This window comes from Chaetomium strumarium (genome assembly GCF_033439665.1).
Source record: "Chaetomium strumarium strain CBS 333.67 chromosome Unknown B0T15scaffold_1, whole genome shotgun sequence".
Lineage (NCBI taxonomy): Eukaryota > Fungi > Ascomycota > Sordariomycetes > Sordariales > Chaetomiaceae > Chaetomium > Chaetomium strumarium.
In genome coordinates, this window is record NW_026944429.1 from 7,139,011 (window position 1) to 7,153,508 (window position 14,498).

At 53.2% G+C, this 14,498-nt stretch overlaps 4 protein-coding genes across 4 annotated transcripts; 2 read left to right on the forward strand and 2 right to left on the reverse strand.

Annotated features, from left to right (window-relative positions):
- The first annotated feature begins 309 nt into the window (after window positions 1–309).
- B0T15DRAFT_549225 (uncharacterized protein) lies at window positions 310–1,506 on the forward strand. The gene is given in 2 exon segments (XM_062870213.1): window positions 310–508; window positions 524–1,506. 2 exon segments carry the CDS (start codon window positions 469–471, stop codon window positions 1,156–1,158), a joined length of 675 nt encoding a protein of 224 aa, XP_062727358.1. The 5' UTR covers window positions 310–468; the 3' UTR covers window positions 1,159–1,506.
- A 4,245-nt stretch (window positions 1,507–5,751) lies between these two features.
- B0T15DRAFT_508126 (uncharacterized protein) lies at window positions 5,752–7,299 on the forward strand (the record flags this gene model as incomplete). Its single annotated transcript, XM_062867695.1, has 4 exons — window positions 5,752–5,769; window positions 6,129–6,354; window positions 6,931–7,117; window positions 7,197–7,299. 4 exons carry the CDS (start codon window positions 5,752–5,754, stop codon window positions 7,297–7,299), a joined length of 534 nt encoding a protein of 177 aa, XP_062727359.1.
- Window positions 7,300–10,642: 3,343 nt separating this feature from the next.
- On the reverse strand, window positions 10,643–12,018 carry B0T15DRAFT_521904 (SGNH hydrolase-type esterase domain-containing protein). The gene is made up of 2 exons (XM_062868588.1): window positions 11,590–12,018; window positions 10,643–11,517 (listed from the first exon to the last, which is right to left on the reverse strand). Exons 1-2 carry the CDS (start codon window positions 11,732–11,734, stop codon window positions 10,868–10,870), a joined length of 795 nt encoding a protein of 264 aa, XP_062727360.1. The 5' UTR covers window positions 11,735–12,018; the 3' UTR covers window positions 10,643–10,867.
- Window positions 12,019–12,291: 273 nt separating this feature from the next.
- On the reverse strand, window positions 12,292–14,196 carry B0T15DRAFT_409577 (CMGC protein kinase). Its single transcript, XM_062865353.1, has 4 exons — window positions 13,725–14,196; window positions 13,331–13,662; window positions 12,766–13,248; window positions 12,292–12,678 (listed from the first exon to the last, which is right to left on the reverse strand). The coding sequence occupies exons 1-4, from the start codon at window positions 13,973–13,975 to the stop codon at window positions 12,482–12,484; spliced, it is 1,263 nt and encodes a 420-aa protein (XP_062727361.1). The 5' UTR covers window positions 13,976–14,196; the 3' UTR covers window positions 12,292–12,481.
- Window positions 14,197–14,498: the final 302 nt, after the last annotated feature.

The following is a 14,498-nucleotide window of genomic DNA, read 5'->3' on the forward strand; positions in this document are numbered from 1 at the left end:
TTGAATTGCTCACTGGAGAACTCCCGGAGTCCTCCAGAACGAATGACTAGCTAACTTATATACTACGGGCTTCCCATGGATCACTGCTTGCCTCTGGTGATCCCTTATACTGGATCACCTTGGATCACTAGTGATCCCTGGTGAGCCTTATAGCTGGATCACCGAGCCTTCCCTATGCCAAGCGTGATCCCTTTTTGATTGGTCTGTTCCTAAACCGGAATGATTGGATGCGGGCGCCGCCCGCGGACCATGCAGGTTGGCCCCACCGGCCTCTGCAGGTTGATTCATGACAGTATTATAAAGCCATCATGAGACGTCAATGGAAATATCGACGCGGAGACGAAACGGCGGTGCGCGGCTATATATGAAACCTACCGCAATAAGGAAAATTTGGACCGTTCTCAGTCCGCCAAGATAATATAGTATAGGCGTGGAAATAGCTACGATGCTAGGACCCCGGTCGAGTTCATGGGCCTTTTCGACACCGTGGGCAGTCTTAGAATTCCCGGTTTTGGAGCCTGAGAGGGTATTGCCTGGCTAGAAACCTTCTATAACAAGAAGGTCTCCAGCATTGTCAACAACATATATCACGCTATATCTATTCATGACAGGCTTTGTGCATTTGCACACACTCCAGCGCATCGAGATCCCAGGCATGGAACTAGATTTCCAACTTATGAGAAATGGCTTCCGGGAGCGCATTACGACCTAGCACGGCAAAAGTTCAGGTTCTTTCGATACGACAACCTACGTTCTCGGGTTCTCAACTATTTTGCCGGAACGGTCGAGCCCAACGACGTGCTTTCTGACTTGGCACTGAGGTGGATGTTAGAAAGCATTCGGGATAAAGACCCGGGGCGGATGGTGATCCGAGATATCGACCAACACATTTACGATGTCAACGACAGACTTCGTCAGCAAGGCCAGAATGTTGGCAGTGGCGACGTATACGAGGACTTGTTCAGATATCTTCCTTTCGGCAACTTTTATAACCTTAGCATCAAAGATGCTAGGCATTTTTCGGCGCTCTTCTCCACGAGAATTAGGAAATGCTATGACAAGCTCTCTTGGAATTGCATCACTTTGGTGTCGGGATATGCTTATTCCTCACGGTGCAGATGCCTACAACTATCGGGCTGCAGATCCTGCTCTGGGTGATTTGACGATCGAAAACCAGGCATGTTTGAGCGATGATCGGTATCCGTCGAGGTCATACGACAAGTTTCGAGACTCTCAGTGAGATTCGGGGATGGTCAGGCGTCGAAAAGGATCTTGGTAGCTTTATCAAGGTACGGCGCACAGCGGTGGTTAGAAGATGTGCACCCCCGAACAACACATCTCTGTTCGAGGGCGGCGTCTGAAGGTCCACGCCGAGCTACCGGACCAGTACCCATAAAGTCACCCAAGTAGCTCTGACTTTGTAAGGCCAACCAGATGGACCACGATAACAACAACTACTGAAAAGTAGGGGCAGAGGCTATAAGCTGCATACTCTGGAAGGACCGGTACATACCTTCAAGGGGAGGACGACTGGGATTCAAGGCTTACTGTACATAAGGACAGGAGTCCCCCTGGGACTCAGCCTCCTCCTCAAGCAAGCAATACAACCGGTGTGATCCCTATATTTCATCAACAACGAAGACCCGACACCTCCTGATCTAGGAGCCATTTGTCCTTTTTTTGCCTGAGGGTCACCTGTGTGACCCCCTAAGTTCAACAGGCCGCAGCTCCCGGCATCAGTCCAGCCTTTCGTTATTCCCCCAACGGTTCCATTACCGGCGTACTGGTAGCTAGGTCGGCCAGTGGTGCCTCCCAGACGAGCAACAAGGCCAAGGCTTACGTGAGATCTGACAAGAAGAGTAGGGGGTATGGGCTCCCTTGGCGTTTCGTTCCTCTACACATGTGGACGTGGGTTGGAAACATGGGCAGGGCGCCGTGAAAAATGCATAGAGCTAGGTTTCAGGGCCCTAACTAGAGGGCTACGCTCGAACGGGAACGGCTGAGGCTTTGCATGGACATAACCACACCCTGGAGTCAGTTGAGTGTTGAACTTAGGGGCGTCACACAAGTTGTATTGCTTGCTTAAGGAGTCTGAGACTTTGGGGGATCTTGGTTCCTTGTGGTGTACATCGAGAGCCTGTATTCCAGTCTTCTGCCCCTGTTCCTGCTGTACCGGTACTTCCAGTATCATACCTAGCTTGTGGTCTCTGCCCCTGATGTTCAGCATTGAGGACTGTATCGATTTTGACTCGGACGACAGTCTGGCCAGAGTTCTAGGGGTGCTTAAGCCTTCCAGTCAAACCGTGGATGGAAGGGGCAAAGGCCGACGACGAGCGGGTGAGTACGCGTGGTGCACGCTGTATCACGAGGACGAGAACTCAAGGAAGCTGGAAGCAGAGATTCGATATCAGCGCCGCATAGTATTTTGCCGGAAATTTTGCTAGATCATACATCCCTCGTAAAACCGGCACCGCGGCAAGAGGACAGCACGCACTCTGAAGTTCGGCAAGGAGCATTCGAAGATGGAGGGGAGGTACTAGTGTTCAGTCGGAGTGAATATTTAGCCACCCCGTCTCTCCCATCCAGCCAGACTCTAATTGCATGTCAGGCAGCATGATACTTAACTAGATCCATTCTGTCCTGACAATCAAAAGCGATGGGATGGGTGCTTGGCTGTGCTTCCGGGGTTATGCTGGCACAAAGAGGAGGGATCAACAACAATAGCCTGGAAGGAGTCAAGCAATTGGTACCCTGGTTGCCAGGGCGTCTCGAAACCAGCGTGTAGAGAACAGAGTGCCTGTCCACGAAGGCAAAACCATCCGCAATTACAGCAAGCGTGACAGCCGTGACCAAGGCAACAATTCCTGCAAGGAGCATGACGTCAAAGTGAACTCCCTCTAAGCTGGTCGCTAAAAGTGAAAGGCGCGAGGGGACCGGAAGATCGTACGAAGAAGCAGGATAGCAAGAATCGATGACAGGGTAAAAGGGAATACAAACGAAAGAAACATCCCGGAAGGAAAGAAAGGGATGGAGAAGAAAAGAGAAGGGAGTACAAGGCGAGCAGATTCCGGGAAGAAAGGATGGAACAGAGGGAATCCAGAAGGCCAATAAGCGATAGACCGACGGCGTCCCATCGAGAGATGGGCGGTGCTAAAACAGGCGTGGCAAGGCGAACATCGGCCAAAGGGATGCTATTGCTCTGGAAAATGCCTTTCTCTTACAGCGCGTGGCATCGGTTACATGCCAGGTCTTGCTGTTAACCTTACTCATGCTGTTTACCGATAAATTCATTATTCAAGATCGATTAAACGATAGGTAGCGTCCGGGCTGTGGCCAAATAAAGAGAGTGGTTATGGAGTTGGCATCCAATGCAGTACTTCGAAGTGAAACACCAAACAAGGGCGGGTGACCGCGCAAGACCGAGACTCCTTGTACTAGACTGCAGCTTGGCAGCTGGTTCTTGTGGCTTCATGGTTGGCTGTCCACCAACTAGCACTAATGCTGTCCTGACGTTGCCCAAACGCGTGCCTCCCCCTTTCTCCGTTGCAACCCAAATGCATCTTAATCAAGAACTGGACACGAGGGTAAACACCAACATGGCAAGAGGTGTCAGTACCTAACAAGCCATTGGCTAGAGCGCCCCTACTGCTAAGTGCAAATAGAACTGGAACCTTCTCGTCTGGTGCATCTGACCACGACACCAGCAAAACTGTCCCCGTCAAGAGCAAAAATGGCGCTCCCGTAAGAGCAGGGGCTACCGTTGCTGTTTGGAGGGTACGTATTCATTGCCCGGCTTACCAGAGAGCATTCTTGGTCCGTAGACGTGACTCGATGCACGCAACAATTCACACGACCCTTCCCCATGTTTCTATTCGAGCGCTCAAGTCTGTCCTGCCAGGACACGATCGTCATCGATCGTGCTTTCCTGGAGTGTTAGTTAAGTAGTCCGTTTTCCCTGCTTGACTCACGGAGGCTAAGTAGTCAGGACGAGTCCGCCTATCAGTCTCCTCCCGAAGCTACCCTCCCTCCAACTACAGCCACACCAAGCAAGGAAAACGGGCTAATTAACCCTCCAGGTGAGCGGATTACTTCCCATGTATCTGGCAATGGAACAGGAAACGTGCCACGACTCAAGTGGCCACCTCTTATTAGTCCCCTGCCAATGCTGCCCCCGTCTAGTCATAGCCACACCAAGCAAAGGAAAACGGGTTGATTAACCGTCCAGACGGATGGATAGCTGCCTGCCGTATACATCCTGACAACGTAGCAGACAGCTTGGGGCATCGCCCGATAATACCCCAGGAGCCCAACCCACACCGAGCACCTCTATGGGAATTTGCCCGTTTCTTTTCTCGTTCCTGCCTCCCCGACGTGACCAGCTCCTGCCTTTCACATCTTCTGCCGTGTCAAGCCACCCCAACCATTCTCTTCTCTCCCAACTCTCATGGAAACTCTGCAGATTGCACAACCTTCCACCCACTTTGTCGTACATCAGTCATTGTCTCTAGCATCTCTAGAAGACTTGCCCTGCTATGCACTCCTCAATCACACCAAGTTTATATTCTTTCGTCAATGAAGAATGTTAAACAACCTTCTCGTCCCCCCGACGCCCATCTCCAATCTCCAAGACAATGGGCTTTTCCAAAACCAACCCCGCTCCCACAACCAACACAGCACAGGTGCCTCAAGTCGCGCGGCCGTTTTAGAGTTCAGATCTAGCCATTATTAAGTGGCGGCCTTTCATCTAAATCAGCCGGTGTCTCCTTTTGTGTAAGTCACTTCCTTTGTCTCCGAGCCAGCACGGCCTAATCTGATCTCAATTATCGCTGTCCAGTCGATATTCGCTTCACATCGTTGCGAGATTGATGACTCACAGGTATGAACCCAAAGCCGTTGTAGATACACGACGCTGGTACAATTAGTACAGTATTAGTACTCACATAGTTTGACAGCCACCACCCACCGATTAGGATTCAGATCCATGTCTCAATCTGCCTCAAATTTGCACTGGCGAGCCATTGAACAGCAGGCTCCTCGCAGCTGTCGTTCTCCAATGTCAACGACCACCAATACCTCTCCACGACCTCGGACAAAGTGCTGCTACAGATCCAACTTCAGTCCATGAGTCCATGACTGCCATCTCGACTACCACCTGCTGCGAGGTGTGTCCCCCGACTCCCAGCCCCGCGGCTATTACTGCGCTCGGACCACGTCCTCACCATGGGAACCCAGTAAGATCGTTCCAAACCGACTTTCACTTTTTCTCGTTTTATTATTCGTCAAACTCTGCTTTGTCTTTCACATCTTTTCTCCCCCGACAAGTCCCTGACAGGACGAGTCACTTCACTTCTCTCATCAAAGTGAGCGGGTGGTACTATCAAGTTCACTTCTCAGTTTCATTTCATCCGCTGCATAATGCCGTGATAGAGACGGGCGTCCGGTTCGTGTTCACGTTCCTGGCAAACATGAAGACCAAAGCCACCACTATCAACCAACTTACACCCGGTGGTATGGCCACTATCCCCATTAACGACCGCCTCCGGGAGGATGAGGAGGAGGAGGAGGGCGGATAATACATGTGTTGCTTACCTGTACACTGGAGTTTGTTTGATAAGGTAATGCCCGACGCCATTCATCAGGCATCGAGTTGGAAACTGGAACATCGCTAACACGGCCTCTGCTAGGAAGCTCGCCAATGAGGCATTTGTGCTGCTGCTCATCTCATCATTGAGCCGTTTCTTGCTACCTAACATGCCGCAGGGGCTCATGGTGTGTGCTCATACTCACTGAAGGTTCAGTCATGGGGAAGCTAACGGAGCTGAACAGATACCATGGTTCCCAACATCAAGCCTGGAGCCAAGGTCTTCCTCGACGGTACCTTAGGTCAGGTGGCATGGGCACCTTTGGCATACAGATCTCCAACTGTCACGTCACGGTGGAATGCTCTCACGGCTTGGTGGCGCACCTGCGATCGCAGCTGTACCGTCGGACTTACGTCCGGGACACCGAGTCTTTCAATGCGATCCGGGGTTCCTGACACGCTGTCGTTTCAAGAGATATGCGATTGATCAAGTCATGAAACCCTGGTGGTCCGACAGAAACTCCATTTGACTGGAGACCAAATCTAGGAATGTCTTGATGGTTCCTCCGCGACAAGTTCCAATTCGGCGTCTTCCAGGAGGCCATCCCCTGAAGCCGAGATGGAGCCTAGCGAGCGTCTGGCCAGGCAGCCGCCGCCAAGAATACGGAGGACGAAGCCAGAGGAGCACTTCACTCCGCAGGATCTTCATCCACTTTTCCGCTATCTGGCATATTACAGCACTATCAATGGCATTGAGGGGGGATACAAGGCCGGTTAGGCCATCGCGTTCAAGCAGGCCTACAAGGGCAACGTGAAGACGAGCCAACAGTGAGGACCTGACTTCTACTCGCTTTTAGCTCCTGTGGTACCTTTCCCTAAAGCGCAGATTCTTCGCCTTTGTGTTAAGAAGGATCATGGGCCTCTCTCCACCAAAAATCGCATCGACGAGGTTCACATCATCGGTCTGGCGCATGTGGACCATCTTATCAGCAACGTCAACACGGCCGCAGCTTGAACTCTGGAATCAGTCGTTCTGCTTCCCTGCCCTGGAGGGCACCGACGCTCTCGATCATGCGCCTCCAGGATCTGCACTATCCCCCATCCTTCGCACCCGGTTCAGTCCCCGACGCATTAGCTCGATTCCTCTGCTACGAGGCCTCGCCTTGCACGCCACTGAAAAGGCATGGCCGAGCAGCAGATGGACAGCAAAGCCTGAAGCAAGGGGCTAAAGGAGGTGAAGACGATATCCAAGTCTCAACTCTCCACTGAGGCATCCTCACATCGTGGCGTACGTAGCATCGTTCGAGGCCTAGTGCTTCCATAAGACCCACCGGGCATACGTGCCCGAGGACATCCGCCGGATGGGGCCGCGGCGATCCTCGTCCGGTTCGAGGGCGCCAGCTGGGGCGAGTGCAACACCAAAGCCCTCGCCGTGAACAACGCCGCCGCCGTTCCCGCTGCTGCTGTCGCATGCCGCGGAAGCCTAAGGACAGCGGCAATATCACCATGGGGCCTACGACATGACCGGCAGCACTGGTATGTACTACAACCCTTTTGGTCAATGAAAGGCAACGTACCGCCACTCCGGCTTGACAGTAACTAACGCTCTTCTCAGGGACGCGGAATTCGCCCGCGAGTGTTCCGAAGTTGACAACATGCCCGAGAGGGAGCCCCCGGGATCCAAGACATTCTCGCCAAGCCGCTCGTCCGCGAGCTGACCGCTCCCAAACACGACAGTACTAGAGCGAGCTGAAGGCCACCGATGCACTCCAGTCCATGGGAACATACACAGTCCCTCCCTCTCACAAAACCCAGACGGACAGATTCAAGTCACAGCGGTCGGTTCAGGTAGTGAGTTCATCTGTATAAGTTCGGAGTGGACAAGGCCCTGCCTGCATCAACTCATTTTCATCCTGTTCTTTCTTTTATTTTCCTTCTTTCTTTCGTTTTATTCCTGATATTGTTCCTGTTTTCCTTTGTCGTTGTTTGTATTTTTATGTTAGCATTAAGGGGAAGGAGAAGCCCAGAGGAAGAGAGAGGAAAAGGAGAAGCCCAAGGCCCCCAAGAGAGGAGATCAAAAAGAAAAGAAAAAAGCAAGAAGGAAAAAATAAAGAGAAGGAGAAAGAAAAAGAAAACGGTGCCGAGAGTGAAAATGAGAGAGTATGTGAATGAGACAGGAGCGGAAGGGAGACAGGGAGGCCCAGGGAGGATAGGAAGCGAAGACACCAAGAAGGCCGAGGATAAGAAAGAGGAGGAAGAGGAACATGTGCTACCGCCAAAGCAACCGTCACCACGCCCCCTTTGCCACCCCGCCGCTAGCGACCAAAGCGACAAAACGAGGTCACGGTGAGGCGAGGAGGTTGGCCTCCTTGCACATCTGTGTTACCTCCGGACGTTATCGTCCATTCGAAGACGCCAATGCGGCCTACATGACTGCGTTTGTCAAGAGATACGAACTTGAACTTGCCGAGCGGGAAAAGCGAGCCGAGGCCCCGGCTCCCGAAGCCCCTTCATCGAGGGCGAGACTGAAGCGAGGAACACGTGATGAGGGAGAATAGCCCTCTACAAAATGATGGCCGGGCAGGAGCGAGCTCACCCAGCTGCTCCGGATCCGAACTTTTGCCGCCCTGGCCGCTCTCAACAGTTTCGTTCTGACGTTTTGTTTCAAAAGCTACCAACAAGAAGCGTTTTTCCGGTTTCGCCAACCCCTCGTCGGTCACATGTTAGTTTGCACTGCACGAGGTGGAATACCAACATTCTTCTCAAGATCAGGCTCGGAGCTGCAAAGGGCGCTGTATACGTGGATAGACTTCTTCCACGTCGACGAGGGCGCGTGAATGCAGTTTGTCGAATGGGCGGCGGCGGCCTGCTGTTGCGCTTGCTCTGTTCCATTTGAATCGGTCTGGAAGCACCAAGAGGCAGTCTTTAGCACAGGTTAATGGAGATATCCTTCATTCTCTCTAGACCAAGAACCTTCGTGAACGCTGTGACCACTCGGCACCAGTGAAACTCCTGAAGATTGGGTCGCCAATGAGACCAAAGCAGTCTTCGAAGCACAGCAATGTCCAGAAAGTCTCAGAAGCAAAGGATCACCTTTCGGCATCCCGGAAGTTTACTCCTTGCCTTTATCTGCACCACGGCACGGGCAGGAAGCTAAGCAGTGTGTGAGATCGTCATGGCAGGCATCCCGTACCCCCTAGCGGAAGTGCCTCGATGTTACAAACTCAAATATCAGACGGACACCTTCCATCCCATGACTCGGTCGTCCCATGACTCTGCCATCCGACTTGGTATATTAAGATCAGACGGACAGAGACTGTCTAATGTGCATCATGGCGGCATCACCGTGGCTTTACTCGACGACGTGGAGCGTTCAGAGGGGGCTATGGCCGAGGGGTTTGGCGGTCGACCCTCGTTGAATCGCACCGGGGCCAAGGTCACCAACGAGGATGCCAGACATCACAGCCTGTGGAAAACAATGGCGTTGGATGCGGGGCAGGGAATTCCTGCGATTCCAGGTGCAGAGGATGCCAAAGCTGAGGCAAGGCCGCAAAGAAACCTAACCCTCCAACTCGTTTCCAGCTCCCATCGGGCTCCGGGCAGGGTCACAGAGACAGTGAATAAACTCCAACTTAACCATCACGAAGCATGACCTTGCCATCATACCAAACTCAACCGATTTCTCACCCTTCGCGGCGATGACGGCAAGCTCGGCCTCACAAAGGCGATGAGTACTTGCCCATTCACATTACCAGAAGCGGTGGATAAGGCTACGTTGCCGCCGTCTTTGGGGGAATGGCAACCTCCGATACATGGCCTACACGGTCGGCGCTCCGCAAGTTGGCACCGCGAACAGTATCGGGGTCAGGCCGTGAGTAGTGGGGTGGTCAAAGAGGCAGTGAATGCCTGACAGATTCAACCATAACAAATTAAACAGATTCGACAAACTAGTCGCATGAAGAAAGCTAGCGTGAGCACTCTGCGAGACTAAGACCGAGAGGAAGACCCCGCAAGCCCAGAAACAACATTGTTTGTTCGACCCACAACCACGAGCAACCCACTCGCGACGGCGATCATTCCGTCCTGGCTAACGACAGCCACGCCAGGCACTCGATCAAAGCTCCCAGCAGGGATCTCGGAATGATGGAGAGCATGAAACTGTATTTAAGACACTCCTGCCCCTCCTTGAGCCTGGCGATATCATCATCGACTCCGGCAACTCACACTTCCCCCGACCATCGGTTCCGGATGGGGCACGAACGGCCTCATGTATGACATGGTGATCTGTGACCCGCGCTACATTCACTGCAGCCTCCCTCCTTGTGCTAGGCATCGGCATCTTCATGATTCGGCATTGTAAGAATGGTTCTCTGGGCACAGATACCGGATCGTTTGACCCCCCAACATCTCGTCCAGCCGGTTCATCCCGCGGTGCTGGGAACTTCGCAACAAAGTCGGTAAGTGGACGCCTCTATGGAGGTATCTTTCGTCTTTGATGAGCATTGCAGCTGATATAGTGGAGGGTTTTGCAGGTGCGAGTCGATCTAAGCCCACATAAATATTCTTGTAGCTCGTCTATACGATAACCGCCCAACCGACCGAGTTCCCATAACCGACCTGTCCGGGCTCAAAGATGCCAGAAGGTAATCTTGAATTAACTCCAACTTAACCATCACGAAGCATGACCTTACTACCATACCAAACTCAACCGATCCTCTTGCTGCTGCCCGGTACACGGCTTCCCCAGAGCCGTCTCCCCAATCGCCGTATCGGGCAGCCCAGGTCGACTGCAATGGGGATTTTTACAGGGTGTTGTATTGTACATGTGTCGGATCATGTATGTACCAACACGTATGGATGCAGTGGCGGCTGAGGAGGGAGGGCGAGCCAGTTGAAGTCCCTGATCAAGGAAGCGGTTACCAGCTACTGGATGGTTCGATTACTAGTACTACTTCAAGTTGTTAGACAGACTGCAGGTAGCATGTCAGTGACTTGTATCTACAGATGTATCGAAAACCACGACCGCTACAAGAGCTTACAGGCCTCTCAGGTTCAGAATGACACTGTGAGTGGATTGGATAGTATTACAGTACCTTAGAAGGTAGGTAGCAATCACGACGAGGATCGTTTAAATAAGCTCCTGGTTCGTACCTCTTCCATCAGTCTCCGAAACGCTCGCACGAACCATAGTATAATAAATTCAATAGTAATATGGTGATCCTAGAACTTCATACCCAACTCTTCAATCCTGAATACACAAGATGATCTCCTGTTTTCATTCACAAATCACCACACAACCGGCACGGGACTCTTCAAAAACCCCTTCAGTGGCGTCGTCCCATTCAAGTCCCTCCCGACGGCCTGCACAAACGCCTGGGCTACCAGGTCCGCGCCCTCGGGGCTCGTATGTGTGTGGTCCTTGGGGTAGAGCGCGTTGGTCTTCGCACTGCCCAGCTTACGGTACATGTTGGCGACGGACTGGAAGTGGTCCACGAAGGTGGCCCCGGGCGCGCCGACATTCCTGGCCGCGAGCGCGGCGTAGGCCACGAACCGGGGCGGCGCCGGGTTGTACTGGCCGCCCTCCCACATGTTGTTGGGCGTCTGGCTGCTGACGATGACGCGCGCGCCCTTGGCGACGAGGGCGCGCGCGGCCGTCTCGATGTAGTGGTTGAAGGTGTAGACGGTCTCGCCCGTCTTGCCGGACCGGCACACCTCGTCACCCGTGCCCGGGCAGTCGCTGCGGCCGTTGTCGTTGGCCGAGTTGGGCGAGCCGCCGTCGTTGTGCCCGAACTCAATCACCACGATGTCGTCGCGCTTGACCAGGTTGGTCAGCTCGCTGAAGCGCCCTTCGTTGGTGTAGCTGCGCGCCGACCGCCCCGCGACGGCCTTGTTCACCACGGGAACCGTGAGGTACTTGGGCAGGTACTCGCCCCACCCTGTTTCCGAGTCAGGTATTGTATTGTACACGAAGCATGTGAGCGTTGGCTTTATTTAGCTGTACTACTTACCCATGAGACCGTTGCCTGTCTTGGCCGTGGTGCTGTCGCCCGCGAGGTAGACCGTCGGAGTGGCCCGTCGACAAACCTCAACCGGGCTGCCGTGAGCTCCCGCCGCGGCGAATCCGGCCACAAGGAGGGTTGACCAAGGAAGCATATTGACCGATTGCCGATGTAGGTTGCAATACAGATCCCAGAACTAGAGTGAAGGAGTGGCAGTCTTATCCCGACTTACTCGTAGGGCTAGAGCGTATTAATACTCATTACCCTCGGCACCTGTATAGCTGAGCCCCCCACCGCTTCGTATCGTATTCTGTTGTATGCTGTCCCCGGCGGCTAATTGTAAGTACTCACTCCATTACCCCGAGCCCCAGTTACAATGTTACACGGTGGTTCATCATCCGCGAGTCCTATGACCACCTCCCGTCTGCGGTGAAAAAGGGTTCCGCCACTAAGATGGCTCCACATCGGGGAGCGAAACAAAGCGGAGTGTGGAAGCCGAATAGTTTCTCCATTCAGTCAACAACCCACGGGCCAAGAACACGGAGACTGTTCATGGCGGAAGCGATGAATGCATGAAACATGCCAAGCCGGCCACGCACAGCGAGATGAATACGACCAGCTCCGTAGCGAACTTATGACCGGTGGAGTGTTTAAATAAGCATGGAATGCAAGACAATGCGTGCCTACTATGTCACATCCATCGCGCCTTTGCAGTCGACATAAGAGCACAGTTTGATCTAGTACGACAGCAAACTATAGATTTGGCCCCTTCCGACACCAGTCTTCTCGCCCGTTTGTCCTCATCTCCATGTGCTCTGTACCTGCTATAAACTTCCCATCTGTAGAAATCAAACGAACGGTTCTCTTCCACTCCCGACAGTCGAAGGCTCCCTGAGCGAGATCAGTCATCCATGTCCTCCCACGCGTTCAGCCACGGGTCCTTCAGCAGTTCGCGTGCCGTCTTGCGGTCCTCCGGTCGCCAGGCTAGCATGCCCCTGACAAAGTTAAGAAACATGGTCTTGTCACTCCCGGTGAGGAAGTGTTCTGCCTTCTCTAAGCTGTTGTCTCGTGGAATGGTAACGTTCGCGATCCACTGGCCTGCGAAGCAAAACGCAACTGTCAGCTCGGATATCTTTGTCCCCCTTTATCTCCCTGAAAATCTCCTCTATGACGAGTTAGGCTCACCATCCTCGGAGAAGAACTCCTTGCTCCTCCATCCACGCCGAAGCAAATCCAGCGGCGGCGGTCCCAACAACGCAACAACCTCCGCGAGATGCGCCCGGGTGCTGTACCGGTGATTGACCGGATCCCTGCCGCGGAATAGATGCCGCCCCTCGAAGACACTCCAGATCAGGCACCCCACGTTCCAGATATCAATCGGGTAGCTCCAGCTCGCGCCGAGCTGCACCTCGGGCGCCCGGTACTGGTTCGGCTGCGCGTGGTGGTTGTGCTTCACATCCCCGCGCACGGCCTCGCCGAAGTCGCTGAGGACAATGTGGCCGAAGTGCTTGGGCATGCCGAACCGGTGTGACGCGTACACGGGGACGGTGGTGCCGTCGTCGAGGGTGACGTGCTTCCGCGGGGTGGGTGTCTTGAATTCTTCCTTCACGTACGCCTTCAGGATGTCCTTGTCGACTATAGAATGCAGGATGTTGTGTTCGCTGATGTCTGTCGCAGCCAGTATCAGAAAGGATCTACTACTGTCATAGAGTTGTATAGATCGGAGACATCTGTGAATCTGGGCGTTTACCTGTGTGGACAAGCTTGCACTCCGTGTGCAAGTAGTCGAGCGCACTAAGGAGTTGCTGCAGGCTAACCTTGAGAAGCGCTTGGGAGAAGCGTCTGTTCGGGTTCCGATAGAGCAGGTCCCCCCACGTGTCCCAGAGTGGCTTTTGGACGAGGCAATGATGAGGTAGGCCTCCCGGCCTGTCGATGGTGAACTGGTCCAGTGCGGTTCTCAGGTACGAGCGTCCTTTATGGGAATGGCCGGCTTCCTCGATGGCCTTGCAGGTCTGGAACTCATCCCTGCACGTCTCTCCTTCCCATCTGGTGAAAATCTTCAAGGCAACGTATTTGCGCGCTCTAAGCTCTCTGTGTTAATGGAACAGGGGGGCTATTACATGGAAAGGATGGAGAACACAGACCGGAGATCTCGGGCGAGCCATACCGATGACGTCCGCCCAAAGCCTAGTTTGCCAACAACTTGATACGTGTCAGAGTCAAGAAGGTCGCCAATGTTGACAGGGTAGTAATCGCCCTTCTTGAATTCGTGGAAAAACTCTTCCTCCAGCACTTCTGAAGCAGGAAATTCCTCGAAGCCAGCCGTCGGAAACTGCAGAGGCTTCCACGGATCCGGGCGCAAGACTCGCCTCATCCACTTCACGAGCGATACCATAGCTCGCGCCTGAGATAATTAGGTATCGGTACCTTAGGTATCGGGCGTATTGGAGGATGGCAGGATCGAAAAATACTCTGGGAAGGTGCGTTGAAGTCGGGAACGCTGACTGCGGGTAAGCGAACTTCGGGGTTTGCCTGCAAAGGTTCTCTTCCCTTGATTAAACGTGCCATGAACTTCTGGTATTCACTGTGCCACAGTGTGAGAAGATGATTGACATCATCAGGCACAGATTAGGCCATACCTCGGTTAGAGGCGAAACTACTGCAGGTAAACACAATAACGCAAATAAGCTGCTTGAATCCCAGTACGTTCAGTGATGATTTGGAGATGAAAGCACACGAGATCATGTTGTGATAGTCGTCACGGTCGCCATTACACGGGAACACCACAACTGAAGAACGTCGAGACCGAATATACGCAGCATCTATGTCTGCATTCACTGGCATTCACTCACCTCACCACCGGCCTGACACTCATTTGGATACCTTCACTCGCTCACCTTCTTCAGTATGTCACAACG

What these genes read in the sequence shown, in the direction of transcription:
- B0T15DRAFT_549225 (XM_062870213.1), top strand. Translation starts at nt 469, where the DNA reads ATGGGCCTTTTCGACACCGTGGGCAGTCTTAGAATTCCCG.
- B0T15DRAFT_521904 (XM_062868588.1), bottom strand. Translation starts at nt 11,734, where the DNA reads ATGCTTCCTTGGTCAACCCTCCTTGTGGCCGGATTCGCCGCGGCGGGA. An exon ending in GACAGGCAACGGTCTCATGG is followed by an intron (nt 11,518 to 11,589) that starts GTAAGTAGTACA and finishes ACTCGGAAACAG; the next exon opens with GGTGGGGCGAGTACCTGCCC.
- B0T15DRAFT_409577 (XM_062865353.1), bottom strand. Translation starts at nt 13,975, where the DNA reads ATGGTATCGCTCGTGAAGTGGATGAGGCGAGTCTTGCGCCCGGATCCG. An exon ending in TGGCTCGCCCGAGATCTCCG is followed by an intron (nt 13,663 to 13,724) that starts GTCTGTGTTCTC and finishes CAGAGAGCTTAG; the next exon opens with AGCGCGCAAATACGTTGCCT. An exon ending in GGAGTTCTTCTCCGAGGATG is followed by an intron (nt 12,679 to 12,765) that starts GTGAGCCTAACT and finishes TTTGCTTCGCAG; the next exon opens with GCCAGTGGATCGCGAACGTT.